The sequence below is a fragment of the Falco cherrug genome, chromosome 15 (genome assembly GCF_023634085.1).
Source record: "Falco cherrug isolate bFalChe1 chromosome 15, bFalChe1.pri, whole genome shotgun sequence".
Lineage (NCBI taxonomy): Eukaryota > Metazoa > Chordata > Aves > Falconiformes > Falconidae > Falco > Falco cherrug.
In genome coordinates this window covers 4,906,843-4,933,855 of record NC_073711.1, presented here as the reverse complement: position 1 = coordinate 4,933,855, position 27,013 = coordinate 4,906,843, and the positions used below count along the sequence as shown (strand labels likewise).

At 40.3% G+C, this 27,013-nt stretch overlaps 1 protein-coding gene across 2 annotated transcripts; it reads left to right on the top strand.

Moving 5' to 3' along the window:
* Nucleotides 1–12,894: 12,894 nt before the first annotated feature.
* Nucleotides 12,895–26,154, top strand: NXT2 (nuclear transport factor 2 like export factor 2). 2 transcript variants are annotated; one of them, XM_027803660.2, is made up of 4 exons: nt 12,895–13,024; nt 22,436–22,522; nt 23,839–23,983; nt 24,883–26,154. In XM_027803660.2, the coding sequence occupies exons 2-4, from the start codon at nt 22,505–22,507 to the stop codon at nt 25,059–25,061; spliced, it is 342 nt and encodes a 113-aa protein (XP_027659461.1). In that variant the 5' UTR covers nt 12,895–13,024; nt 22,436–22,504; the 3' UTR covers nt 25,062–26,154. The 2 variants fall into 2 exon arrangements, with proteins under 2 accessions (XP_027659461.1, XP_055583477.1); XM_055727502.1 differs by lacking the exon at nt 12,895–13,024 and adding an exon at nt 19,754–20,116.
* Nucleotides 26,155–27,013: the final 859 nt, after the last annotated feature.

The following is a 27,013-nucleotide window of genomic DNA, read 5'->3' as shown; positions in this document are numbered from 1 at the left end:
CTTGGTCTATGCAAGCTTCCATGTTTGCACTTCTAAGTACAAAGGCATATTTTATTAATGGATGCAAATTAAAATTTTCTCCTGTTATACATGCCTGCTTTCAAGGCACTCACACCCTGTCATCTGTTAGGAAGCAGCCACATTGCCTGAGTTTTCAGGGACTGGGTGTCCACCAGTGCAGACAAGAGGTGAGCATCAGTTTATTTGGAATAGCTGCCAGTGTTGTGGCAAGTAAACCTGTGCCATTTCAGGGCCCCTGCAATGACAGATGTCACACATCTGTTGCAGAGAGGTAATGCCAGCTTGAGGACGCAGATACAGGCTTAAGTTCAAGCATGGGAAATTTATTAATGTTCAAGGGGTTATGTTATTTCACAACTCTTTATCACAGTTCAGTTTTTCCTAAATTAAGCCTATCCTTATGTGCATGACATTAGTATAAGGCACATAAAAAAATAGTATACAGACTTGGGGTTATCGGTTGAAAACTTAAAATTATTTACTTTGAAGTATCCCATGACATCTTGTTTTTTTGTAGGACTAGTGAATTCTTTTCTAATAAAATGGGTAGATGGAGGGGGTAGTCGGCAGAATTCATTGCTCCTGTAGTACCTGTTCAGAGCTTGACTGTTGTTACATCTACATCCTGAAAAATCATGCAGGAAGATAGAACTGTTGCTCATGTTAATAAATTACATTTTATCTATAAACTACCATTCTCAAATAAGTAGACATTTTACATGCACCTACTCTGAGCCTAAAATCCTTAATCATTTAATTTGTTTTAAATTGTACTGTGGATCCATAAAACTTCCACACTGGTACACCACTGTAAGTCAGTTAACTTTGGGTCTATCACTGCAAAATTCACAGAAATTTCTCTGGAAGCTGATGTAGTCTGTGTCAGACTTTTTGAAGCTTATTGCCATTTTATACAAGCATCTAATTTCTGCAAAGTATGCCAACAAGCTGCTATAAGAAAACAACTTAAGGTAACCTGAGAGAATCGACAAGAACATTGCTCTTTCTAGAATCTTATCCTCTAAACCTTCCTTCATGTAAACCAGCATGTTATCTCTATAGTTAAGTCTTCACTGGGATCTAAGTTAAGTTATAATTCTCATTGACTGTTTTAGGATGCTGTAATATTTCTGACCTGCATAAGTATGGTCTCAAAAGTCAGACAGACATGTCAAGCACCTGACACTAAGATTTTTCACAGTGGTAGCCAGTTGGTACCTACAGGCAGGTGTATGGCTACAGGAGTCAGACTCTGACAATACAGAAATGGAACTGGGGAAGCCCCATGCATTTTACTTCACAGACCCTCTGCAGTCTCCTGACCCTGCTGTCTGAATTAGAATTGCCTTAGAATTTCTAGTTCAGAGTTTGTTTACAGCACTGGCTTCTTTTTCTTGATAGTTGTTCAAGGTTGTAAAGATCTGTCTAAAAATAAAAATTAGAACATGTCCCTCATGCACATTTCAGTCTCCTTTCTCAAATGAGACCAGCCAGAAAGCAACTGACTCCGATACTCCCAGTCTTGGTTGAATATAGAACATTGCTGAATACACCAATGAGTGCTGCTCTCAGCACACAATGGCTGGCAAAAGACTAGCGTTGTAACCTGAGTTAAGCTTCTGGGAAGAGATGTTCTTTTTGCAGAACTCTGATAGGAGAGAGAGAAGCATGTACTCAGTGTGTATAGAAGCCTTCACAGCTCAGTGACAAAATTCCCTTGGTTCTCAACAGTCTTCAATGTCTGGGGCATCTAGTGTAAATACCACCAAAATTGCCTTTCTGTGTTCTGTCAGGCTATTGTATACTCCAGAGCCCACTTGAAATTATTATTATGATTGTGAATTTAAGTGTATTTTGTCCTTTTTCAGCAGATAGGCATGCTAAGATGCGTACCATCATTGTCATTTTGCCTTCTCTTTCTGCTTGAAACTGAAAAAGAACACGGAAGCATTTATTCTCATTCTGTACTCAAGTGCCATATAATCTTATTCCAAATATTTTTGAATATAAAAATAATTCTTTTTAAAATATTTTCCTATACTTTCGCTTTAATTGCTTTTGTGAGACACTCAAAGGTACTGTCTGTGTTTGAAGAGCCTTTATTACAATGTGATTTCCAAATTTCAGTATTCTATTTTATTTTGTTTTCATGGCTAAAATGTTAGACAGAGAACTAAACTACTAAAAAGCTGTAGTTGTGTGTGGGATGTGTGTAGCCTCTCTTAGGTAGCTTAAGAAAACACTTTGATATTCAAGAACATTCCCCCATAATGTTCTTGAAAATATCTAACATTTTGTACAGTCTGCTGAATTCCAAAAGGAAAAAAGTCTATTATGTTGTCAGACCTCTACATAAATATTTTTCCCTCTCCTTTCACTCCTTCTGTTTCAAGAATGGATGCTTTAATAATGATCAGGAATCTTCACTAAAGACACATCTCTTTCTCCTTCTAGAGGAGTCGATCTGTTTAATTTTTGCATGTCCTCACCATCATTTCATCAAAGATCTACCAGATTGCAACAGACACCCCAGCTGGACTTCATCAGGTTTCTGGTTCTTTTGCTCTCCCAATTATAAAGAGCTGTGCTTGGAATGAAATTATTTCTATTATATTTATATATTGGAAGCAGCCTTCCGATACCTAGAGGGGACCTACAAGAAAGCTGGAGAGGGACTTTTTACAAGAGCATGTAGCGATAGGACAAGAGGTAGTGGTTTTAAGCTGAAAGAGGGGAGATTTAGATGAGATATTAGAAGAAATTCTTCACTGTGGGGGTGGTGAGACACTGGCCCAGGCTGTGGCAGCTGTGGGTGCCCCATCCCTGGCAGTGCCCAATGCCAGGCTGGACAGGGCTCTGGGCAACCTGGTCTGGTGGAAGGTGTCCCTGCCTGTGGCAGGGGGGTGCAACTAGATGATCTTTAAGATCCCTTCCAATCCAAACCATTCTATGATTCTACGATTATTACTGTTAATTGCTATTACTAATTTTGCAGAGGTATGCATTTGGTGTTGGGAAGCCTGAGTACTTGGCTAAGCTGGTGGTTGCCAGTGGTAAATGTAGTTTGTAAGAACAACTTTAGATGAAGTTTTGTCTCAACACTTGAAGCTTTTTTAACTCTTACCAGTGTTCCAGCCCAGTCTGAAAGGTTTTACAAGCTTTTCAAAATAAGAAAGCTTTCAAGTCCCCATCTAAGGGAATAAAGTGCTCTGGTTTTGTGGTTCTGGGACAAGAAATTCTGACACTGCCAGCCAGGTTCTTGTTTCATCAGTGTTTTGGTGTGATCAGTACATTAAAAATGAATGCCCAGACAACTGAAAGGCACATTTCTTTCCACAGTTAAATATGGCTGTATGACTCTGGTAGTGAACATTTACAAATGTATCTTCCAGTTTTTTTCATTCCTTACTCTTTGAAACCAAAGTTTCTCCACTGGCAGAAAGTAAATACATTGCACCAAATTTTGTTCTTTAGACTTTACTCTGACATGTGATGACTAAATGTTACCCTGATGTTTGACCTCAGTCACAAACCATATACTGCTTGGCAGTCCAGGAATGTTTAGCCCGTGCCTGACCTCATCAATCGTTACTGGAGTGTGGAAACAGGCAGTACCTCCCGCACTGGGAGCGGGCTGCTTTGGGACGAGGCGGAGGTGCCATCTGTGGGTGAGAAGAGGAACAATTACAGCAATGAAATTACGACTGGATTTTCTTTATTCAGTGTCTTTTCTATATTCGGTGAATTTAAAGATCAGCATCGGTTAATGTAATTTCAGTAAAAGGCTTATGCCGCTTTTAATAGGATGATGGAGACATAGGTGTCTGCTGTTTGGTTTTGACCGTGTTCCTTTACACCACAGATTGCCCTTTAAAAATCCTTCAGTTTAGGGATGTTTAATCAGATCACGTTTTTGGAGGAATAACATTTTGGGTGACTTATCATAATAAGTCCACATTGTTGATCCAAAAAGAATAATTTTAAAAGTGTCTGTATAGTATCCTTTAATCTTTAGCTTAGTCCAAAAAAGTAAGTAAATCTGTTATGAGGCATCAGCAAGTCATGGATGGATACAGCTGAGAGGAAAGCAGGTAATTTTTAAGGAAAGTGCTATTCTGCTTGTGTAGCATACACTCAGTGCCCTGGAGTTCCATAAAACACATGTGTTTCTGATAGTATGTGCTGTTAGTGGAAAGTTTTTTTGAAGATAATTTTCCTGTCAGTTGATTTGTTGTGTGTTGTGAGTTAGTTAACATGCTGAATATTTTCACTCATGCCATATTCTCCTGTGCCACAAACAGTACTTACAAAGAAGTAATTAGGTGGATAATTGTCTGGCAGGTACTATCTCTGCTAACTAGATTTCCCATCCTTTATATGCTTTACTGATTCTATTATTACCCATTGGAATATACTTTACAAGCAGTTTTATCAGGATGCATCTTGATCTACTTTATTCATTGCCTTCACTCCCGGTGTTTATCTCTTACAGTTCATAAAACATCTATTTTGATGGGTGCACTTCTGTTCTCTCAGTTCTTCAGAGATACTACATGACTGTCTTCAATTTCCATATTTTCTTGTTACACACATTTGTATGGTGATTTCATCACCTCTCATCTTCAAAGCTTGTCCATACTTGGAAGTTTTTCAGCTCTACCTCTCCATTTCTAAGTATTCTCCTATCACATAATGTTGCTTCATTTCCTCTTGATTATCTTTTTCCCTGGAAATACCACCACAGTCCTCCCTGTTACTCAACCCTGTAATAATGCGCTGCTTCATTCATCTAGTATTCAAATTCCACTGCTTCATGCAAAACATTCCCTAATAACATTTCTGATAAACATATTTGTTCTTTCCCCACAGCTGTGACTCCATAAGGTCACTCCCTAGCCCTGACTGTTGTAACATCTTCCATACTTTCCATGATCTAGAACTTCCCTCTCCCTTCTCCCTCATAGTGAGTATAAATGTATTTGTTAGTCTCATGTTCCTAGCCTGGCAATCTGACCAGATCCTTCCATCTTTGCTACCCCATAATTAATTTGATCCACTAAACACTACTTTCCATCTCCCCTTACTTAGGTGTCCTTAGCTCACAGTGAACCACCCTGAACTTGACCTTTTTGGAGATGCTACAGGACCTCTAATTTTGACTGGAGTTGCACAGCTGCACAAAATCCCAGTCGGGAGCCCTGCACATTATGTAAGAAAAAGTGCTCAGAACCTAAGGACAGGAACAAAATGTAACATTTTCCAGTATTTCAAGCTCCATAGAGAATCACGGATGACAAATTTAACAAGCAATTGTTTGTGTCAGACAATATGACAACTATTGAGCAAACAGCTGTTGCTGCAGATGGAATATGTATGGCAGCCGGTGGGCCCAGGTGCATTGCTCTGGAATAAATCAACAGAGCATTGGCATGTTGGTTTATTCCTGGCTGCTTTGATGGCAGTTCTGCCAGTTTCTTTGATGCTCTGTTCTCAATCTTAAGAAAACATTTTTTGCACAATGGTGTAGTAATGTGTTGAAATTTAAATAATAGGGAGAGGACTTCCAATGATTATTAATAGATAAGGATTTAGGGACACAGCCTGTTATAATTCTGTGTGTATATTCAACTTGATTTTTAAAAATATGATTGCAGGAGATGCTCGCTTTTCCTGTACTTTGTCTTTTAGATACTCTTAAGTTGTTCAGGAGCAGAGAGAGCATTTAACTTATAGATAGCTTATCTGTATCTTCATTTTCCTGATTGGGACACTGTGCCAGGTGCAACAATGGCTGAACCTTTATTGAGGAAATTTTCTACTTTCTGAGAACTGAACTAGGATCAATAACAAATGCCACCTAGGTCCCTGAATAAGTTGAATTGATTTGACTGCAGGTTTAAATGTGTAAGCTTCTACAGCCTGTTACCAGTACCCCGAATCATACTATTATCTGGTCTGGTTTAGTGCCTAAAAGGAAAGAATGTCTTTCAGTATCCCTGCAAAATAATCTTGAAATACAAATCCAAAGGTCATCTAGGAAATCCCTTGTTTCTGACCCAGTTTGGTCTTCTTTCTGAAAAGAATCTTCATATCCTTAAACCTTTTCTCAAGAGAACAGCGACATGGAGAAATAGTATTTTTAGACATGCTAATCCCTTTTCTTTCTTTGATCTAAACTCTAAAGGAATGCAGAAAAACAATTTATAAATTGTCTTAGGGCTTGTGCTTTCTGAATATTTACCTTTCTTGCCTGTTTGGTGATAAAATCATAAAGGTTTTTATAAATCACTTACAGCTTGTGTTCCCCCCATACTTACTACTATGATCTTTAAATATATTCCTCATTGGCAGACTCGTACAATCATGGGAGTTCATAATCACATTTAGTGTTCTTTGGTGAATCAGTATGTACACTGCAGCAATGCAGGGTTTGTTATTAATAACTGTAGTGGATATGAGAATTCATCCTCCTGAGTATTTGGTAAATGCAGTAAAGATGTTGTGGGAAGATTCACATGCTCTTTGTTATTCCATAGGTTATAGCTTGTCAACAGAAAAACAGATTAGGCTGTTTGGTTATACACTGACCCAGCTTTGAGTCTCTCTAAATAAAGAGAACCTGTAAAAGAGTAAAGGTAAAAGGGAAGCCTGTGTCTGGGCTTGCTCTTAAGCCCTTCTTCTCATCTTTGGAACCAAACATCACTGTTTTAATGGATATTCCTTAAAATTGTTGGAGGCAGGGGGGGCACTCACAATCAGATCTTACATTTTACTTCTGGTCTGGCTGGGGGGTGAGAATATTTGGGAAAAAGAAGAGTAAATGGTATCCTCCATGCAAGTCTTCACTAGCAAAGATGGTAGACTGACTGTTTTGTCACTGGAGAGCACAGATAAGTGGCAACCTTTGTGTGACGCTGACATCTGCTAGCTTCAGAATCTCCTACATCTATCCCACGTCTACACTGACAACTTAAAAGGAAGCACAGCAGGGGTTGCCTTCACAGCGTCCTACCAAGGTGAAGAATTCACATGCACAGAAACCCATATGTAACGTATATGGGTTACCTATTTGGAAAAATGTTTATCTTCTCCCCACCAAGTGTAGAAAGTAAGTTATTAATGCACTTTGCTGCCAAAGAGCAAATTGTTATTGTAACCAAAGAGAACTAGGCCACTGGCCAGAAGGGTGACAATGATTTCGTGGAACCAAGACAATTCACTGGAAGTGCTTCTGCATGTCCTATGTCTTACTTCAGTAAATTGATTGGAGGGTATATTTATAGTATAAAGGACAACTTTAATGAGAGTCAGCTCATTTTGTGCAGTTCCTCTTCATTACTGACAACCCTTCCTGTTACAAGACTTGTGAATAAGACACTTTCCTTTTTTGTTCAAGCAGCCGTGTTTTTTTATATTTGTTTCACCGACATGTTTAATGTCTCCTTGAGTCATTTGTAAGTACAAAATAGCACACCCTCTGATGCTAAAATTTGTCCTTTGGGCTCCAAGTTGGGTCTGCTGTTGTTCCTATCTCATTATGTATGTACAGGAATAGGAGTTGGGGGAGAAAAACTGCTTGGGGGGGAAAAAAAAAAAACAACAGAAAAAAATCCAAATATTCAGGTCTATTCAAATTGATATGCTCAGAGGAAGCCTAATGCACAGTTCCAGCTAACAGCTGTTGTATAACCAACAGGGGAACTCGCACCTGGTTTGTGAGTTTTTCCAAAACAACAGTAATTATTTCAGAAAAGTGATAAATAATTTAATAAAAGCAATGATTTGTTGAAATTGTAACTGGGGGAACATCCTGCCCAAAATAATAGAGTTATTTTAAGTTGCGATACATTTGGTACCTAATCTGCTTGATATTTTAACTTTGTCTGTATTTGTGTTTAATTTGAAATTGCTGTGATGCCTATTGATTAGTTTCATCTGAAACACAAGCATCTGTTACAAAATACTGATTTTTGCATCACCTTTTGGCCAAGTAGGTTAATTGAATGGTGCTTGGGGAAATTATTTCAATTGCAGTCTCTGTCTAATATTTGTCTTCAAAGAGCTGATGGAATTGTTTGACATTTAGCCAAGATATCTGCTAAAACTGGAGCTTGAGCAATGAGGCTGTGTAACTGAGGTAGTTATTAAAGTCACATTTTGAAGAAACTTTGTGTATTCCCTGTTTAGACAAAACAAACAAACCAAAGGCCAGATCTGGCTTCCATTAGAGCTGGTGGGAGTTTTGCCATTTTTTTAACAGTTGACTGTTGGACTACTGATATTTTAGGGAACACTCGGTACCGTTGTCCTTGCAGTTTAAGTTAGCATAGCGTACTGAACTGTCATGCAAACCCACCTATATTTACAGTGGTGTTTTGTATTGTACATACATGTGGTACTCAGGTCACAATAGTTTCTTGTGGTTCCAGGCTTTAGTACAAATTCAAAACCTGGATTTCAGTCAACACTTAGGAGACAGTATGCTTATTTGCCAATTAACAAGTGTTGCCTCATTTTAATGAGGCAACCTATTTCTAACACTTCACCTTCTCAAATATCGAAGGGGAAAAGAAGGAACATTTTGTCGACTATATCCCCCTGAATATTCCTGGTAGTTTCACATTTATTTCTAAAACATTCTGGAAGAGACAATAATGTAATAAAATGTAAAAACTGTAATGTAAAAAAAATTTTTTTAAATAATCCCTTTTCTAAAAAGTACAATGTAAATTGTTGACAACAAACCGTAAAATAATGCATCATTGCTGCAAAATAACAACAGTCTCCCACCATTTGCTGATCTGTATATCTCTCAGGATCAATCAATATTACCAAAGCATTGAAAACAGAGTCAGAAAAAGAGGTGATAAGTGATTTCTGTTTCTCTTTATTGTGGTTTGTGTTTTTGTATCTCTTGTTTAAGTGTTCCACTGACATCAGGTTGCCTTCCAACTATCTTTCTTAAAATATTTGTGAAGCAAAAGGTATATGAGTCAATGTTTTGGGGTGCTAGTGCTTATCTTGTGTTGTATGTCACTTCATGGATTCTTTTTTCAGTTGTCATTATTCTGTGGCAGTTAGGTGGCTCCAGGCATTCATACAGCCAATTTCTCTTTGGGCTTTGTCTTTTCTTTACTCTGGCCATGCACAAGACCATAGAAATAGACGATTAGGTGAGGATGAATCTGTTTCAGTGAAGATTTCTGTTCCTTCCCTAGAGACCTAAGACCTTTCTATAGAATTAATGGGCTCCACTGATTTAGTTTGTTGATTTCATTAAGCTGTAAATGAAAGATATATAGATGAAGCTTATGGAATGTAAGTTAGCAAGCTATTAGGATAAGAGAAGCAGGTTGTAAAATCCAATACAACATTTTTTCCTGTATAATTTAACAAGTAACTCAACAGATAAAAATAGATGTACTGGCTTTGCCAATGGAATTTGACTGTTTTCCAATCTATGTGTCATAATCTATGTCATGAAGAGGAATAAAACAGGTTCCAGTTTATATCCCTGAAACAATTTAGTTGTTTATACTTGTGGGGAGAAGCTAATTAATCTCCTTTAGAGTTATCTTTCATCAGTACTCTTTGCTATCCGCATTCCCAAAGTGAAAACAGTGAGCTTGATTCTTTCCTCACATTAAGATGTACCACATTCCAACTTCATTGCTTGTACTAAATAATTCGTAATTAGTCTGATGTGAGATTAAAATTATCAGGTTAGTGTGTTCAACATTTAGGAGAGACCACCCCAGACTTCAGTGAGTTTACAGGTGCTCTCAGTGTGGATTATTATCTTGTGATGGAAGGGGTTTGTTTAGCAGATGTGCCAAGCAGCATCATGGTCTACAGTGAGTTAATGAGTGTACTTTCACTATATTGAAGTTATCCCATTAAAAGTATATGGTTTTTCAAGTATGGATTTAGAGAAAATTAGGCTTCCAAGCAGTCAGATACATTGTCAAAATAATTTCTGACACATGTAAGTATTGAAAATACCCTCACCTGTCTAACTAGAAAAGCTTCCATTATACAAACTGAAAGATCATTTAATAAAACACTATAACACGGCAACCATTTCTACTGCCTGCTTGATGTTCACAGTTTTGCCAGCTTGACTGAAAACCTCTACAGTCGGTTTTATTTACTCACTTGTTGGCTTGCTGGGTGTGCTTCGGCAGCTGCTGTAAGCTGACCTGAATGCCTGCTGCTGCCTGAAAGGGCAGTCCTGCCCTAAGTGTGCTTCCATCGCCCTCCTTGTGCCAGCATAGATGAGGGAAATGAACAGAAAATCAACCCAACAATCGCATGATTTTCAGTCAAATCAGTCTTGGCAAATATCTACACAAATGAAGGCAGAAAGGAAGTGATGGGAATGCAGAACTGAGGATAGCACAGGAGGAAAAATGGGACCATGTTTTTTTGGCAGTGGGATGCATCCATGTCAAATTCATGTGGCAGCCACAAGGTATCACTTCACAACATGACATGAGTGGCATAACAGTGCATTGCTGCTCTTCTCAGAATCACGGAATGGTCAGGGCTGGAAGGAACCTCTGGAGATCATCTAGTCCAACCCCCTGCTACAGCAGGGTCACCTACGCACAGGTCATGTCCAGGCAGGTTGTGAATGTCTCCAGAGCAGGAGCCCTCACAGCCTCTCTGGGCAGCCTGTCCCAGGGCTCTGCCACCCTCAGGGTAAAGTTTTTCCTCCTGTTCAGGTGGAACCACCTGTGTTGCAGTTTGTGCTTGTTGCCCCTTGTCATGTCACTGGGCACCACTGAAAAGAGCCTGGCCCCGTCCTGACACTCACCTTTAAGAGATTTGTAGGCACTGATAAGATCCCCTCTCAGCCTTCCCTTCTCCAGGCTAAACAGGCCCAGCTCTCTCAACCTCCCCTCACAAGGGAGATGCTCCAGCCCCCTCATCATCATCGTCATAGCGCTCCCCTGGACCCTCTCCAGCAGTTCCCTGGCCCTCTTGAACTGGGGAGCCCAGCACTGGGCCCAGCACTCCAGATGTGGCCTCACCAGGGCAGAGCAGAGGGGGAGGACCACCTCCCTGGACCTGCTGGCCCTGCGCCTCCCAACGTTCCCCAGGATCCCACTGGCCTTCCTGGCCACACAGGCACACTGCTGGCCCATGGGCAACTTGCTGTCCACCGGGACTCCCAGGTCCTTCTCCACAGAGCTGTCCCCAGCAGGTCAGCCCCAGCCTGTACTGGTACAGGGAGTTGTTCCTCCCTAGCGCAGGACCCTACACTTGCCTGTCTGACCTGTCTTCCCTCCCTCCCCTTCTCATCCTGGCCATAAACTGCAGCTACTTACCTTTATTTGCCATCTGTTGCTTGCAAGACCACACTTTGATCCATTTTAGCTTGCTGAGCATACAGTGGGCAAGAAGCTCAACTGATCATAGAACCACAGTTTAGATGCTCAGACGATGCTAAATATTTTACAGTATTCAGGGTATAAAAGTAAAACATTTTCATGTTCTGAAGGCATGTACTCCATTAATAATCATACAAGATTTTCGTAACTCTTCCATTTATAAAAAAAAGCAAGTGACAAAACTCTTTACTTCCAGCTGGAAGTAAGTGGTTCCTCGCTGGAAAATGATTCCTTAAATGGTCACAGGTACATTTGGCCTGGAGAAATATTACTTAGCGTTTGATTGTTGTTAAGTCATCCCACTAACCAGTTAATTGCTGTGGCCTACCTACTGATGCCCAGCATTCAAGTCTGAGCCAAATGTAAATTGAGCTCAGAATATGCTACAAGCTGACCTGAAGTAATGATTTCAGACAGCATATAAACCATAATTCTAGCCCTGCAGGCCTTTCTCATCTGAATGAGCTTTGCGCAGTAGTTCTATTAAATCTATAATGTGGAGTGGTTAGTGCTCTATCTATAGCTGATCCAAAAGTTATTCATTAAAAATTATTTTTTATGAAAATTGATTTTAAACTAAATTAGACTATTCTCGAAAGATGTCTCTTTCTTTTTTTGAAGGGGAAAAGATATTGGGGGGGAAAAACAGACACCTGAAAATTGGGAAGAAAAATTGCTTTTGACCAAAAACACAGGAAAAATTTTTCACAAACAAAACTTCATTTTTCTTGTTTGTGTTTCTGACTTTAAAAAAATGCTGGTTTTATTGAAAGTATCAATGCAAAAGGAACTCATCTTCCATCTCCTGTTACCCATAAATATCTGATACTCTGACCTGGACAGAAGGAGAGGACAACAACAGCCATTAAGTCTCACAGGACTTTTTTTTCCAGATTCTGGTGGACACCTAGTGCAATTTAGAACAGGTTGAGAAGTCGTGTCGTAGCTCAGATTTTTTCTTCTCATTTTCCATTAGTTTGGGAAGCAAAGTGCTACCGCCATTTGAAATCAAAGTCTTCTTGTTCTGTCTCTTAGCCTGATAAACGTCTCCTAGGGTGAGGTCTAGAATCAGGCTCATTTTACTAGTGCTCCAAAACTGGAGATGCTTCCCGGTATTTCATAGAATTTGTCTTCAGAATGTAATCTCACTATGTAAGGTCAAGTTATTTAACAGGAAAACTGGATGCAAAAAAGGCATTCTTCTTTCCAGGCTTTAGTGAGAACTGAGCAGTACTTGATGGAGACAGGAAAAAGGGCCAGCCAAACTATTGCAGCTATGCTTGCAGCCCCAATGAGAAAAGATTATGGACTGTGCTGGTTCAGCTGCACACAAGTTAAAGAAAACCATGTCATGCGGTGCAAGTGATGCTTGTAAAATCCTTCTCAGCTGACGTGTATGATGCAAGGCATTGTATAGGTATTGCGTACTTCAGATATCTTGGTAATAGCTACTTGCAACGTCTTTGTTTTGTTTTTACAGGACACAATGGAGAGGTGATACTACACTGCTAAGTGATACAATATACTGCTGAAACCATCATCAGTATTTCAGTCTAAAATTTTGAGATAAAAGGACAAGTGCAAACAGAACTACCTTACAAGCCTTAAAGGTGAGACTATAGGCTCCCTCCTTCTAGTTTATCTATACATATATCTGTGTGCACATATACACACTTCATCTATCAGCTTACTACATTTAACTGTTGTGGAGTCCACTGTAATACACACGTTTTCCTAGGTTTTACATACATATGGCCAGATTTTCTTAAGAGCTCAAATGCTGTTTCATTACCTAATGAAACGGATAGGATTTAAAAATTTCTTTATCTAGCAACTGCGGTGACACTTTGAACTGACCTGTTCTGAAAATTTATCCCCACTTGGGAGTGCTTTGACATGGATTAAAAGAGAACAGTTATTTGTACTTGATCTCACCATATCCCAGTGGGTCAGCAGAACAGTTATCACTTCAATATATAGCAAGTCCTGGTTTTCTTTAAGAAACAAGAGGGGTATTTATCAGGATAAGAGTCATTACATTCCTCCAGTTCTGGTGTGACAGGAATTTGAGATGGAGTGGTGCATAGTCCAGAGCCCCTATGGAATTGTAACAAACACAGGTTCTGCCTGGGTCTATCCAGAGTAATATGCCTTTTACGTTGAGAATGAACTGGCCAAACCCAGCCTTATTAAGTCCACTGTAGTTCAATAAATCAAACTCCAGCTTTAGCAGTATTTTTGTATCCAAAATATTTTATAATATCCAATAATATCCAATACAAAATATTTTGTATATTTTGGACCATAAGGTCCAAGTGTGAATGTGCTGAGCACCTGAGACCCACTCCCAGTTCCCATTAAAATAAACAGATCAAATCTTTGAGTTCTCATTTAGCCCTTGCTTAAGCAAAACTCTCAAACAGTGAGTCATGATCCAACTTCATAGGCATTGCATTAATCAGAACTAGTCTGGATATGGCTCCTGTCAGTTGCTTCCCTTGTGTTAGGAGACAGTTCCTTAAACCTTTATACATCTGGGTAACATTACTACATATTTTGGTAACTTTAACAAAAGTTGAGAATACTGTGTTACACAAGAACCACTCACTATTCGAAAAGATTCATGGTCTTAGAGAACAGCGTGTATGATCTATATGACTGCATGACGACCTTTAAAGATACTTGACAGCTGAAGCGTTGTGTGAATCACAGACCTTGAGGGAATTCTTCTGGATAATGTCACTACACATGCTAAATCTTTGAACTGTTAATTGGACATTGTTAACAAGGATGCTGTATGCAGTATGCAATCAGTAAGGCTGATAAACCTAATAACAGGGTGAACATACCAGTTTAATTTTAATCACTGACATAGGCCATGGATGGTTTTTCTGGTCTCTGTTCAGTAGAGTAGCTACTGATATTTGCGGGAACCTTGCCTTCTGCTGCCTCCTGGACTTGCCCGTCATTGTTGTATACAGCATTGCAGTGAGATTTTGAACCTGCTGAGTTCAAGTGTGTTATGATTTCAGTAATATTACATATACTCTGAATCAATAAATTAAGAAGCACAGTAGTTTCTTGGGTTCTTTTCATAGAGGATATTCTATTTGAAATCTGCCAGTGTTAATTATGTAACCTTAAAGTGGAATAAATTACGAACCCTTGAAAATTACAAGTGCATTAATCTAAGTCCAGCAAGACTATTTGCAAAACTAAGGACTATTAATTTAATCAAGGGTAATCAGGGCCTAAAAACCTCATTTTAGGCTGCTACTGAAGTCATTACAGAAATATCCGTTTTCTGTGACACAGTACAAAGTTAGTTTGAAAAGTGGCCTAGCGATATGCAATCTGGCTTCATTTTTGTATGGCTACGAATGTAAGTGTACATAATTGTCAGGTGAGGATTCTGTGGGAAAAATATGAACTCTTTTCATCTTGTTGGAGACTGAATTCTACATTAATTCTGTGGTCATTATTTGCCCAGTATCAAAATAATTCGTAATAAAAATCTGTGCATTTTTTCAGTGATTCTGAAATTATCCAGCACTTTGCTGTCAATTTTGATTGATTTTAATTGATCAGCCAGTAAAAAGAAAATCTGACCTAACCCAGATGGCTGAATGCATTTCTGAAAGCTTAATACATTTTTACATATCATTAGTTATGATATTTTGAGTAAATTTGGCTGAAGTTATAAAGCAGTCACTTGTAAGAATTACTTCATGTCTCCGTACAGATACAGCGATAAAGTCATCCTATTTGCCATTTAGTTGTGATTACCATTTTAATTCATTGTTCATGTATTGGCTATTTGGGAAGAATTCCAGCAACTCATAAGTTTCAACTTTAACATTATTGATTATAGAATCAAAAATATCCCATATATTTAAGTTCATCTCACATGTAATAGCTGATCCCAGCTATTTCAACAAAGCCACATTTTTTTGCCTCTGATTTGTTCTGTAAGATCTAGACTAACTCAAAATTTCGCTTCCGTATGGTAAGTGGGTGTAGTAGAGGTGCATATTCTAGGAGTATGTGTTCCTTCTGGAATATAAAGGGCTGGGGAGCGTGGGTAAATTGGCTTGAGGTATTGGAAATAAAGGCTGAGAAACTGTTAGGAATATCTGGGCTTTTGAAGAGAAATTGTGAGTTGCACTTGGCTGTTACTTGAACTAAATCCAAATGCATATTTAGGGGATATTTGGACAATATACAGAATGGCCATAATTTGTTCATCACAAAGTGAAAATTCTGTCTACTCATACTACTCTTAGGACTTAAACACCCAACTTAAAGGCTGGCTCAAGGGAAAGCAAGTGAAGGAGTCTTGCAGAAAATCTTTTATATGTTTCAGATGGACTCCTTTGTTTCCTTGGCAAACGGTACATTCGAAGTAAAGAAAATATATTTTCAGGGAGTCAGGTTTAGGTTAGTGTTCTGGAAGTCTAATTTTGCTCAGCCAGCAAAAATGCCAGCAAAATGCTACGAAGATTCTTAGTAGCTGAGTTGGGTAACAAAGTGAGGGAAGGTAAGCAGAGAGTCTCATTGTTCCGCCAGTGTCATTTGGAATGGTACTTGAAGTTGTACGTTCAAATAAACTATTTCATATAAAACCTACTTAACTGCTTCCAAGTAATTCTAGAATCATGGATTAGAAATACCTGAAATTTTAAAGAAATCGTGGAGTGGAATTGTTCATTGTTCATTAGCAAAGCTCTTTACCTCCATAAGTGTTGTCTCTTTTGAAGAACTAACACATTTTTGAAGAATAACTTCTTAAAGAACTATGTTGAGTCTACTCTAATAAGTTGTGTTTATCCAAGAACCTGCCAATTCTGTTCTTTTAGTATAATTTCTACAAATTTGCATAGGACAGACACCAGATTTACAGGTCCATCTTACAGCTGTTTTAGAAAGCTGGCCTGCAGTTTGCCACCTTGCATTCCTTGAGGACAGAGCCTATTATAAATTACAGATTGCATACCATGGTTAGTATGTCCTTTAGGAGCACATAATCTGCCATATAACTTGTCGCTATTTGTTTTATGGATTTTATAGAATCATAGACTGGTTTGGGTTGGAAGGGACCTTAAAGCCCATCTAGTTCCAATCCCCTGCCACGGGCAGGGACACCTTCCCCTGGACCAGGTTGCCCAGAGCCCCGTCCAGCCTGGCCTTGGGCACTGCCAGGGATGGGGCACCCACAGCTGCTCTGGGCAGCCTGGGCCAGTGTCTCACCACCCTCACGGTGAAGAATTTCTTCCTAATATCTCATCTAAATCTCCCCTCTTTCAGCTTAAAGCCATTGCTCCTTGTCCTATCACTACATGCCCTTGTGAACGTTCCTTCTCCAGCTTACTATTTTTTGTTCCAGCAGGTTTTTGTTGTGGGGTTTTTTTGTTCTAACATCTTTTGTACTGACATTGCACTTCATGAACCATATTCCATTTCATTCCCTTTTTTTAAGAAAGGCTCTAATATAAGATACTTTATAAACTCCTTCATGGTAATCAAAGACTTGAAGATTTTGTTTAGCTTTCTGCAGTCTTGTCTTCCTGTCTTTTGGTGCTCACTGATCACTTGTTGGCCTTACAGATTTTCTGGCAAGATTTCTTGCTTTTGATGTGTCTGAAAAAGGATTTCATTCATAGTATTTCTGCCTTAGTGAAATGTTTCTCAGGACACTTTTTCATTTGCCTTACTTCCTTTTTAAATCTTACTAGCCAAACTTTATGGGGTTTGTCTCCATTTGGAAGCAACTTCATTTTTTGAGGATGTTTCTGTACTTCCAGTTCTCTACATTGGCCTGTTATTAAGCATTCTGGACATTTTTGGTCCTTTGTAAAGCATGTCTGCTAGGTGGCATGCATTCCGTATTTCTAATGTCTTTAAGCAGTTTCCACACCACTTGCAAATACTGTAAATTTCTTGCTGCTCTTATTTTTTTAATTAAATACTGGGGTGGGGGGGTGGGGGGGTATGGCGGTGGTTTTCTCTTTATTTCCTTTAATCTCTGTTTCTCAAGAAGTTTAGACCTGAATACATTTTGGCCACTGTTGTGAGCCACTAAGTGCCTCTTTCACAGTAATATTTTGAACCAGGACTCTCATACTGCTTGGTCTTAAGAAAGAAGTATTATTCTCATTTTTTCCTCAATTAGCTGATCCTAGCAAGAAGCTATTACTCTAAAATTATATCCATATTTTTGTTATCTTCAGAAGTAGCTCAGAATTAATTTCATGCCCATTCCCATTCACCTTCCATTTGAGACATTACTTCACTGAATAATGAGTAGTGCTGAGGCAGGCAGGCAATAAGCATAGAGAAACTTCACGTTATCTACCTTCCTGATTTCCAGCGGAGTCTGCACTGAATCCTGCTGAGAAGCGTTCTTCTGATTAACTGTTGCCAAAGAAACTATAATGATCCCACTGCGTCAAGTATTTCTGAATGAAAAATCTGTAGAGAAAAATCCTGACCTGACAGAAGGGCTTGTGAACTAATTGGCTACTTCAGTTTCTACTGTTTCTGATTTATTCTCTATACATTACTTCTTTTGTTGGAGCAGCCATTGATAAATGAGAGTTTGTTTTTTTTCTCTCAGATCCTTATTTTAGTGTGTTTGAAAGAACTTTGCACAATCTGCTAGCAGCAAGGCTTGTGCTAAGCCTGTTACACTTCCAGGTTTCATAGATGCATGAGTAAATGCAGAGGTAAGGCTTTTACAGATACTTACCTCATCTCTATTGTTTTGTCCAGATTGCTCACAGTCTCTGTGATAACACAAATATAATTTCTTCAGTCCACTAGAATTTACAGGTCATTTCCTACAAATCCAATTTTTAGAAAAGGAACATGACGCTACCTTTTTAGACATGTTGTCATCAATATGATGAAAATAAACATGAAATAGATAATGGACATATCAGATGGGAGTGATTTTTCTTTTTAAATTTTACACTGATATATCTCAGAATGGAGTGAAGATGTTTATGTGATGAAGGTAAAACATTAGAATTGCAGTTTTCAGTTCTGGAATTGTTTCCCTTTGTGACCTTGAACAAATCACATATAAATTCAGTGCCTTGTTTTTCTATTTAGAAATTGATGATTGCTTTTCTTTTTATGTGAGAGGTTTTATGAACTACTTTTATTAACTTGAGGCAAATAGATAATATGGTGATGTAGTGACACGTGAGATTTCCAAGGGGAGGACGTTTGAATTTCTGTATTATGCAATCTGCATGAAGCAGTTGTTAATTCAGCAGAATATGCTGTTTCATAGGGATACAACTCCTGTACAGCAATGACAGACGAGTATACAGCTGACACTGCTGGATGTCATCCAGTATACTAAAGGGCACAGCCTCAGCTGCCCTGACCCAAATTCATTCCTCCCAGCAGCCCATCACAGATGCACCTTTCCATTCCCCGAGTGTTTATCACCTTCAGTATGATTTCTTCCCAGCCTGCTCCACATCATCTTTAGAAATTAACTGCAGACCTCTTGAGTTTCATCAGGTCTTTTCCTGTTATTCACTGCATGATGAAGATTTAACCAGCCAGCCTTATGACTCGGCTTGTTCCAGGGGAAAAAAAAAATAAAAATAATAAAGTGACCTTCATGCCCTTGCCTGGCTCCCTCCCAGTGGCAGGTGTGCAGGCCTGGGATGTCAGGAGGTCTCTGCTGTGAGCGATGGCAGCCATGGGGAGAAAAGGTGCATACAGGAAAAGCACAGAGATTTAAAATGTCTGTAAAATCAGGGGCTTTATACACTGACCTGTTTTTACATGCACAGTCTTCCAGACACATGTACAGGGCCTGTGACCGTGTCCTCTGTGATGTCAACTTGCACTCATACTATCCTGCGAGTATCTATTGTGTGTGCTTTTCCACACAGGCTATTGGCCAGGGTACATAAGGCATCTTTGTTCTCATTTGCATTCAAAAGTTAACGTAACTTAAATACCATCAACCACTTGTAGCAAAGCATGCAGGACTTCTTGAGCAACTTCACAACTCTGGATGATGTTGGAAGTACCCAAACTCGTGGGGGTTTTATTCCTAAAAGTATTAATTATTTGCTGTGGCTGGAAGGCACTGCAGAGAGGCCACCTGACGGGCCTGTGCTGCGCCCCGGCCCAGGCCCGCGCTGTGTGACGCCGCCGCCGTTATACCGTCAGACCCGGCACATCACCACGGCAACCCCGCGGCGCGCTGCCGGGCCCAGCCGTGCGCAGCCGCTCCGAGCCCGAGCCGCCGCTCCGCGCCCCAGCAGGCCGCTCCGTCGCTGAGCCGCCGCCGCCCGAGCCGGCCGCTCCGTGCCCGAGCTACAGCCCCAGCTCTGCGCAGCCCGAGCCGCTCCCTCGGAAGGCCACCCTGCCCCCCCCGGCAGGCCTCTCCCGAGCGCCGCAGGCCCAGCCTGCCTGCGGCTGCCCCGCAGCCGAGCGGAAGCCAGTCCCGCTCCACTACCCGGCAGTTCTGGCTTCCCTTTCCCAGCCAGCGCCCCCCAGCAGTTCCGAAGACCCAGCTCGCTCCCCCGAGGCGCCGGGGCCGACTCGCGTGGTCCGGCTCAGCGCAGCGGCCCGGCGGCACAGCGGAAGGCCGATGCCTGTGGGGCCGGAAGCGGCGGGCCGCGCACAGCCACATCCGGCGCTCGCCCGCGCCGTGGACCGCTATGGCCGCCTCAGTGGTGAGTCCGCGCCGCGCCGCGCCGGGGGGGGCCGTGCTTCTGAGGCTGCGGGGCGCCGTGGCCTCGCCGCCGCGGGCCGTGCGTCTCCGAGGAGGCCGCTGGCGGGGCCGGGAGCCTGGCCTGCGGGCCTGGGCGGGAGCGGGGGGAGCGGCCCGGTGCAGGGCCGTGCGCCTGGCGCCGTCCCACTGCGTCTCAGCCCCTGCTGCTCCCGGGGCAGAGACGGCTCCCGTGTCTCTCCGGCCGGTTTCCGCACCCCCCCCCCCCCCCCCCGGCCCTCCCGCCTTCGCCGCCAGCATCCTTGTAGAGAGGCCCAAGGCCGGGGAGCGGGTTGTGTCTTACAGAGACCGTGTGCAGAGGCCATGTAAATCGGCTAACGTCTTGGAATTGTCCTCAGAGCCTTCAAATGGGTGTGGTTGGTTTTGTTGGGGTTTTGGGGGGGGGGGGGGGTTTGTTGCTTGGTTGGTTTCTTTAGTTATGGCTTTCCTGCTAAATGTTAGGAAGAAGGATTCCCAAGTGAGGTGGTTAGATACTGGAACAGGAGTCCAAAGAAACTGTGAAATCTCCATCCTCAGAGATGTTTTGATACATGACTGGCGATAGGACACCAGGCAGTCAGCTTTAACTTTGAACTTAGATCGAGCTTTGAAGTTGGCTTAGCTTTGAGCAGGGATTTGGACCAGATGACATCCAGAAGTTTCTTCCAACCTAAACTGTTCTCAGAATTTAAAAACATATTCCAGGCAATGCTTATAAAGAGCCTGTCTGGAGCGTGAAAACTAACAAAGCATATTTTCCATTCGACTTATATTGCAGGTACCCTAACATCTCATTCCCATCTCCTGGTATTTCTTTAATGCTGTCCCTCACACCCGTTCTGTCTGTTTGGCAGCTAAACAACAGTATGTTTGGCTGCTGGTTAGAAAGTGTTTGTGTCCAAGTGTGGCTGCCTGAGAGGTAACAGCCATCTGCTCTGAATAACGTCACAGGCTGTTACAATCACAGTTACCTTAGTGGGGGTCATTGTCTAATATTCTTTGTCTCTTGATGCCAAAGAGTTTCTCTTTGCATTTGCTGGAATACAGCATCTTGAAGACTGTTTTGTCGTGTTTGTTTGGAATTGGTCGGTGGGTTTGGAAATTACTGGCAAAGATAGGAAGATGAAGAGCAGGCTCATGTCCTTACAGAGGGAGATCAAAAGAATAGTATGTAGGAAGGTGAGAGTGTTTGTTGCTGTGGAGTAAGCAGGGATTATTTGATAGGCCAGTAAATATTTTGCAATATGGAGGTTTCTTTGAGTAGAAGGGTTTCTTGTGGCAGTACTGGGGGAGTTTGTGGAAATTCAGATGTATGTTCATTAAAGATGGCCAAGAAAATGTAAGAAGGTAAGTTGTGAAGTATTGATTGAGTTGCAAATATTCAGAACATAATAGTGAAATAGAATAATGATATATGATAATATTTGAAACAAAATACCATAACAGAACCAAATGCAGTTTTATAAATGTACAGACAGAAAGTTTGGAATCTGCTTTCCTGGATGTCACAGGTCAGGGTCTGTGCAACGGGCCGAACATTCTGATCAGTTCAGGTTCTCAGTTCAAGGGCCAAACACCTAAACAAACTGAACAAGTAACTGAATGAGATCACAGTGCAGTGGTGTGACAACAAAGGGTGGCACCTATGGATGACTAGAAGGAGAGAAATATAAGGAGGAAAATGAGATGTGAGAAGAAGTGTTTGGGTTTTACCTGTGGGTGTAGTGCTGGCGTGGTTGATATTGGAATACATCTAATGTTTGTGCATGTTCTCTCTCTCTCATATTTTTGATCTGTATATCCAATTTTGTATTATCACACTTTACATATGTGTATATGTATAGGTGTTTTTAAAAAATGAGACACTGGTGGCATTGTCATTGTGATGAGGTTCTTGCTAATTTTCAGAAATATGCTGAGTAAATCTTCTTCCTTAACTTTTATTTCAGAACAGCTATCACAAATATTTTCATGGAATACTTGCATGTTCACACCACTTGCAGCCAGCTGTAGCCCATTTTTCAATGTAAATAGTTACAATTTAAATACAATAAATATATAAACATTCAAAACAGATCCTAAAATTGTCACCTGGCTGAAAACTGGTACCTCCTGAAAGTAGAAAAGGAGTTTGGAATAAGTTTGAACATTGCTTGACATCATCTTTCAGTGATGATGGAAAATACCAACCAAAGTGACTTGCTGGAGAAATATTGTAGATGACTAGGCTGCATAAAATTGCCTAACTTTAAGTAATTTGGTATGGTTGTTTTTTTCTCTCCAGGATTTCAAAACCTACGTGGATCAAGCTTGTAGAGCTGCAGATGAATTTGTCAACATTTATTATGAGACAATGGATAAAAGAAGAAGGGTATGTAGAGATTTTGACGATAGTTAGAACAGTTGTATGCATTTTTTGCTTGCTTTTCCAAGTAGCATTACACTTGAAAGGACCTGAAAGTTGGTTATTGTGTATTGTATTGGCCAAGTTGAGACCTCTGTTCCTCTTAGATTGCCCTGTAGGAGACTTCATGTTACTGTGTGGCACTGTTGTAAAAGGGGGCCCTTTTAAAAAGTGCTTTAGACTTCTTCGTGGTAATAGTTCAGTTAGTGTCCAGCTGCGTTTTACACGTACAGGAATTGGTCAGTACAGGCAGATAAAAACTTGCTTTCTCTGTCTCTGAGGTCAGGATTTAGCTTATTTTTTTCAGAACAGAAATTACCACTTCTGTTTCTGGGTGTATTGTGGGAGTGCCTGAGGGTGAAGTGGAAACTACTCCGTCTGGCTCTGAAAGTGTTCATGAACCATGTTGATGTATTGTCATATCAGGTATTTGCATCAAAAGAGAGCTGTGGAGACTGTTCTTTGGAATTTTAGATGTGTTATGATGTAATTTAATTAATAACTTTTAGATTATGTGAAAATATCAGCAGTTGCACGTTACTTCATAGTCACTTTGCACGTAAGTAGGTTAGGCAGAGATGTATCAATGGTTTGAAGGAGAGTTGGGCAGTTACTCAACTGTTACGAACTCATACTGCTTAGGAAACATTTGAGAAGCTCTGATCTACTGCTGCAGGTAACTGCCCTATTTACTTGCTTTTTTAACTAGCGTTGCACTTGAAAGCACCTGAGAGTTGGTTAGCATGTATTGTACCGGCCAAGTTGAGACCTCTGTTCCTCTTAGACTGCCCTGTAGAGGATTTTATGTTACTGTGCAGCATTGTTGGAAGAGGACCGCTCTTCCTGGCCTTGTTCACTACTTTTTTTTTACCTGAAATTACACTTCCCTGCCATAAGCTGTTGTGTGCACACATCCCTAAAAAAAAAAAAAAAAAAAAAGTCAGCAATAATCTTATTCTGGAAAGGTAGCACTAGCCTTTTGTCAGCAACTAGTTCAGTTCTACCAGTAGCTTTGTTAAAGGAATCTCATCACTATTTAAATTTGGAGGTGTATGAGTCACTATGTAACTTACAAAGGAGAATATTGTTTCAGTTAGTTTTAATTCTTGGTCAGGAGCACTAATGGTTAAAAGGAGCTAATATTTTAGGAGGGCATTTTATCTATCAAAGTAACAGAAGAAATCAATCATTCACAGCATAAGGATGCAAAGAATAGTTTTGTATGTTGTCCATTGTATGTGTTTACACATTTTCCCTGAGTATGTGTTTTTGTAATCACACAGGCTTTGACAAGACTTTATTTGGACAAAGCAACACTAGTTTGGAATGGTAATGCAGTGTCTGGGCAAGAAGAACTGAATAAATTTTTTGAAATGTTGCCATCTAGTGAATTCCAGGTTAATGTCTTGGACTGCCAGCCTGTTCACGGTAAGCTTGTATTACAATTTACTTATTTTTCAGTCTTTTTATAACTGTTGAAAGTGAACTGCAATTATAATAGCCCTTAATATTTCTTTTGGAACAAGCTTAGAGAAAATACTTCGGGTTGAAATGTCACGTTGTGCATAAATAAGGCACAAATCAAGAGATGCAGCAACTCCACGCTTCTTATGTCTGGGAAAATATTTTAAGGACTCTTTTGTTCAGATCATGTTCAGATGTGATGTATTTTCATGTATTGAAAAAGTCTGGCTTATCAGGTTATGTTGTCCTTGACAATGTCTAGGAGTCAAGAGACCTCTACTGTAGCCGCTGATACTGACCTACAGTATAATGTGGAACAAATCATTAACCTGTATGTACTTTGATTTCTTTACATCCAGAATACATGTTAAGTTCTTTAGATTTGTGATTAACAACTGCTAAAGAAAGGCTTACATAATTGAGAAGTTAATAAGTTACTTCTGATGGATATTTTGGGAATACAAGTAAGGAAAAAAACCTGTGGTCAAGCATGCTTGCTTTGCTCTGCTGTGAAAAAGATAGAGTCTAATAGTGTGTATGCAACTTGCTAAATATAAATATATATATGTGTGCATCTCAAAGAGTGAGAGCTTATTCTAAGAAAAAACTCAGGTGTTTGTTATAGTGCTGTAAAATGAACATGAGAGGAAAATAGAAAAGTCATTAAAAAGTCATGTTGGCGAGTGAATACACCGTTGTCTGTATAGAAGTGATGCAACGAAACTGTACTTTCTGTGACTGTGTAACCAACTGTTAGACATAACTTGTATGACCAGAACTGAATTAAACTTCTGTGTACACTTCCTACATCTTTACCTTTTAGTCTCTGAGTTGCTTTCTTTATACTTTTTCTCCTTGTGAAGAGCAAGCTACTCAAGGCCAGACAACAGTCCTCGTGGTGACAAGTGGGACAGTAAAATTTGATGGCGACAAGCAGCGCTACTTCAATCAGAATTTCTTGCTGACGGCGCAAGCCACACCTACCAACACAGTGTGGAAGATCGCCAGTGACTGTTTCCGTTTCCAGGACTGGGCCAGTTAGTGAGGACTGGCTCCGGGAAGTGACCCTCTCACTGGACATGTTGAAGAAGTTAGCTGTACGGATGTTTGTTCTCCACACATGGGAAACGTTCTTTGTGTTGCATCTGTCATTATGGAAGATCTACGGATGTTTCAGGGTCGATCCCAATGACCACGGGTTTAGTAGTAAACAATATTAAAGTGTGAGAGGTTGCTCCTGTTAGTTGACTAATAAAGTGCTGAAGGCAGTGAACTGTGTCAGAATCGTTCCCAAAATGCCTTACAGGCAGCTATGCTGCCACTTCCAGATGTCTTGTATCTGATGCTGAAACTGCTACTTGAACACAAAATCCTCTTAGTGTACAATTCTGACCAAATGTGTAATTTTTTCAACTTGAAAAGATGTGTTTTTACAGTAGCTTCCTTCTCTTCAAGAAGATGCTTGTGGCATGTAGGTAGAATTCTGAAAGCTACCTACGCTTGGTTGTAAGAGGCTAGGACAGATTGACTGTATTTTCTACTCTTTGTGAAAGTAGCAAATATAGCTCCCAAGTGTGTAATCTCTCAAATAATCCATTGGAAGGCTAATGTTGCCTTCTCTGTTAGGAAAGGACTAAAAAATCTCATCAAGTTTCCTTTTGGCTTGAGCTTCTCAGACTTTTGTTGCCATTAGTTTACACCGATTCGTATGTAGGGCATGCTAAATGATTCAGAGCTCCTGTGCCAGCAACTCTTGTCATGTGCATGTGAAGGACTTCAAACTGCTTATTTTTCTTTTGAAGTCTTACAGTGCAAGAAATGGGTCAATTACATCACTTCTGTTTGTTTTAACTGCTAATTCTGTTGCTATGAAGTTTGGGCTATTTTCCCCATATTCAGTCTGCAAGTTTTGAATCCTTAGTGTCTTTTTCAGGAAACATTGTGGTAAAAAAGTGGCACTGAAAGTGAGTATTACTGTGAAGCCTTCAATTTTTCTCTCCAGTACTGTTACTCGGAACAGGTGCTTTGATTATTTTCAACTTAGAAGAACAACTCTGAACATAAATACTGTCATCCTCTCATGCAGATTTTTGCTGTAATGTTCATGTTCTTTTTAAATATTACTTTTAATTGATTCTGGGGTTTTTTGCGTCTTGCTTTATATTTGCAGTTCAAAGCTTTCAGCTGCTTTAAAATAGTTTTCAAGACCTGCAGGTCTTGCAAGTTAAGACTGTCCATCTTGGGAACTTGAAGAGTGAATCTGGTATCAGCAGATTTGTTTGAAACTGGTACGTTTCTATTTTAAGCTGAGTGGGGAAAAAATAATCAAAATTTAGCTATATATGTGAGAGTACGCTTGCTTGTAACTGAAAATACATGAGGGCAACTTTAACTCTGACCTTAATACATGTTGCAAGGACAGCAGCAACCCGAATACAAAAGCAGTTATTACTGCAGCTTACTTGTTTTTATGACTTAAATCGGGAAAACTGTGAAAATGAGCAATATCTAACTTGTATAAAACATCTTAAAACCTCTGTAGTTTGTGATACACATAATGGGTTGTTAAAGTGAAATGAGTGGGTTTATCGCCTATTAAGGCGCTCTTTTTAGATCAGTAAGTTAGAATTAGTAACCTAAGAGGGTCCCCCATAGAGTCTCGGCCAAGTTGCAACAATCACACCAATATGGCTACATGCCGTGTTCACTTTATTAAACAAACAGGTCATATTTATAACTTAAACTGACCCCTCACCTGACTTTACACACAGGTGATTGGATAAAAGTCTCTGGGCCACGTGTGGGTCCGTGTCGCTGATCGTTGGGCATGCTGCAGGTGCCTGATCAGAGTGTGCCGATGAGAGTGTGTTGATTTCGCAGTTCCCAGGACTTGCTCTGCACCTGGCTTCTTGTTTGTGCACAGCTTGTTTTCCTTCTCCCACTGCTTGTTCCCAGGACAATTTAAAACTGCTCTGCAGCTTCAACTAACAGGCC

What these genes read in the sequence shown, in the direction of transcription:
- NXT2 (XM_055727502.1), top strand. An exon ending in CAATGGATAAAAGAAGAAGG is followed by an intron (nt 22,523 to 23,838) that starts GTATGTAGAGAT and finishes GTAATCACACAG; the next exon opens with GCTTTGACAAGACTTTATTT. An exon ending in GGACTGCCAGCCTGTTCACG is followed by an intron (nt 23,984 to 24,882) that starts GTAAGCTTGTAT and finishes CTCCTTGTGAAG; the next exon opens with AGCAAGCTACTCAAGGCCAG.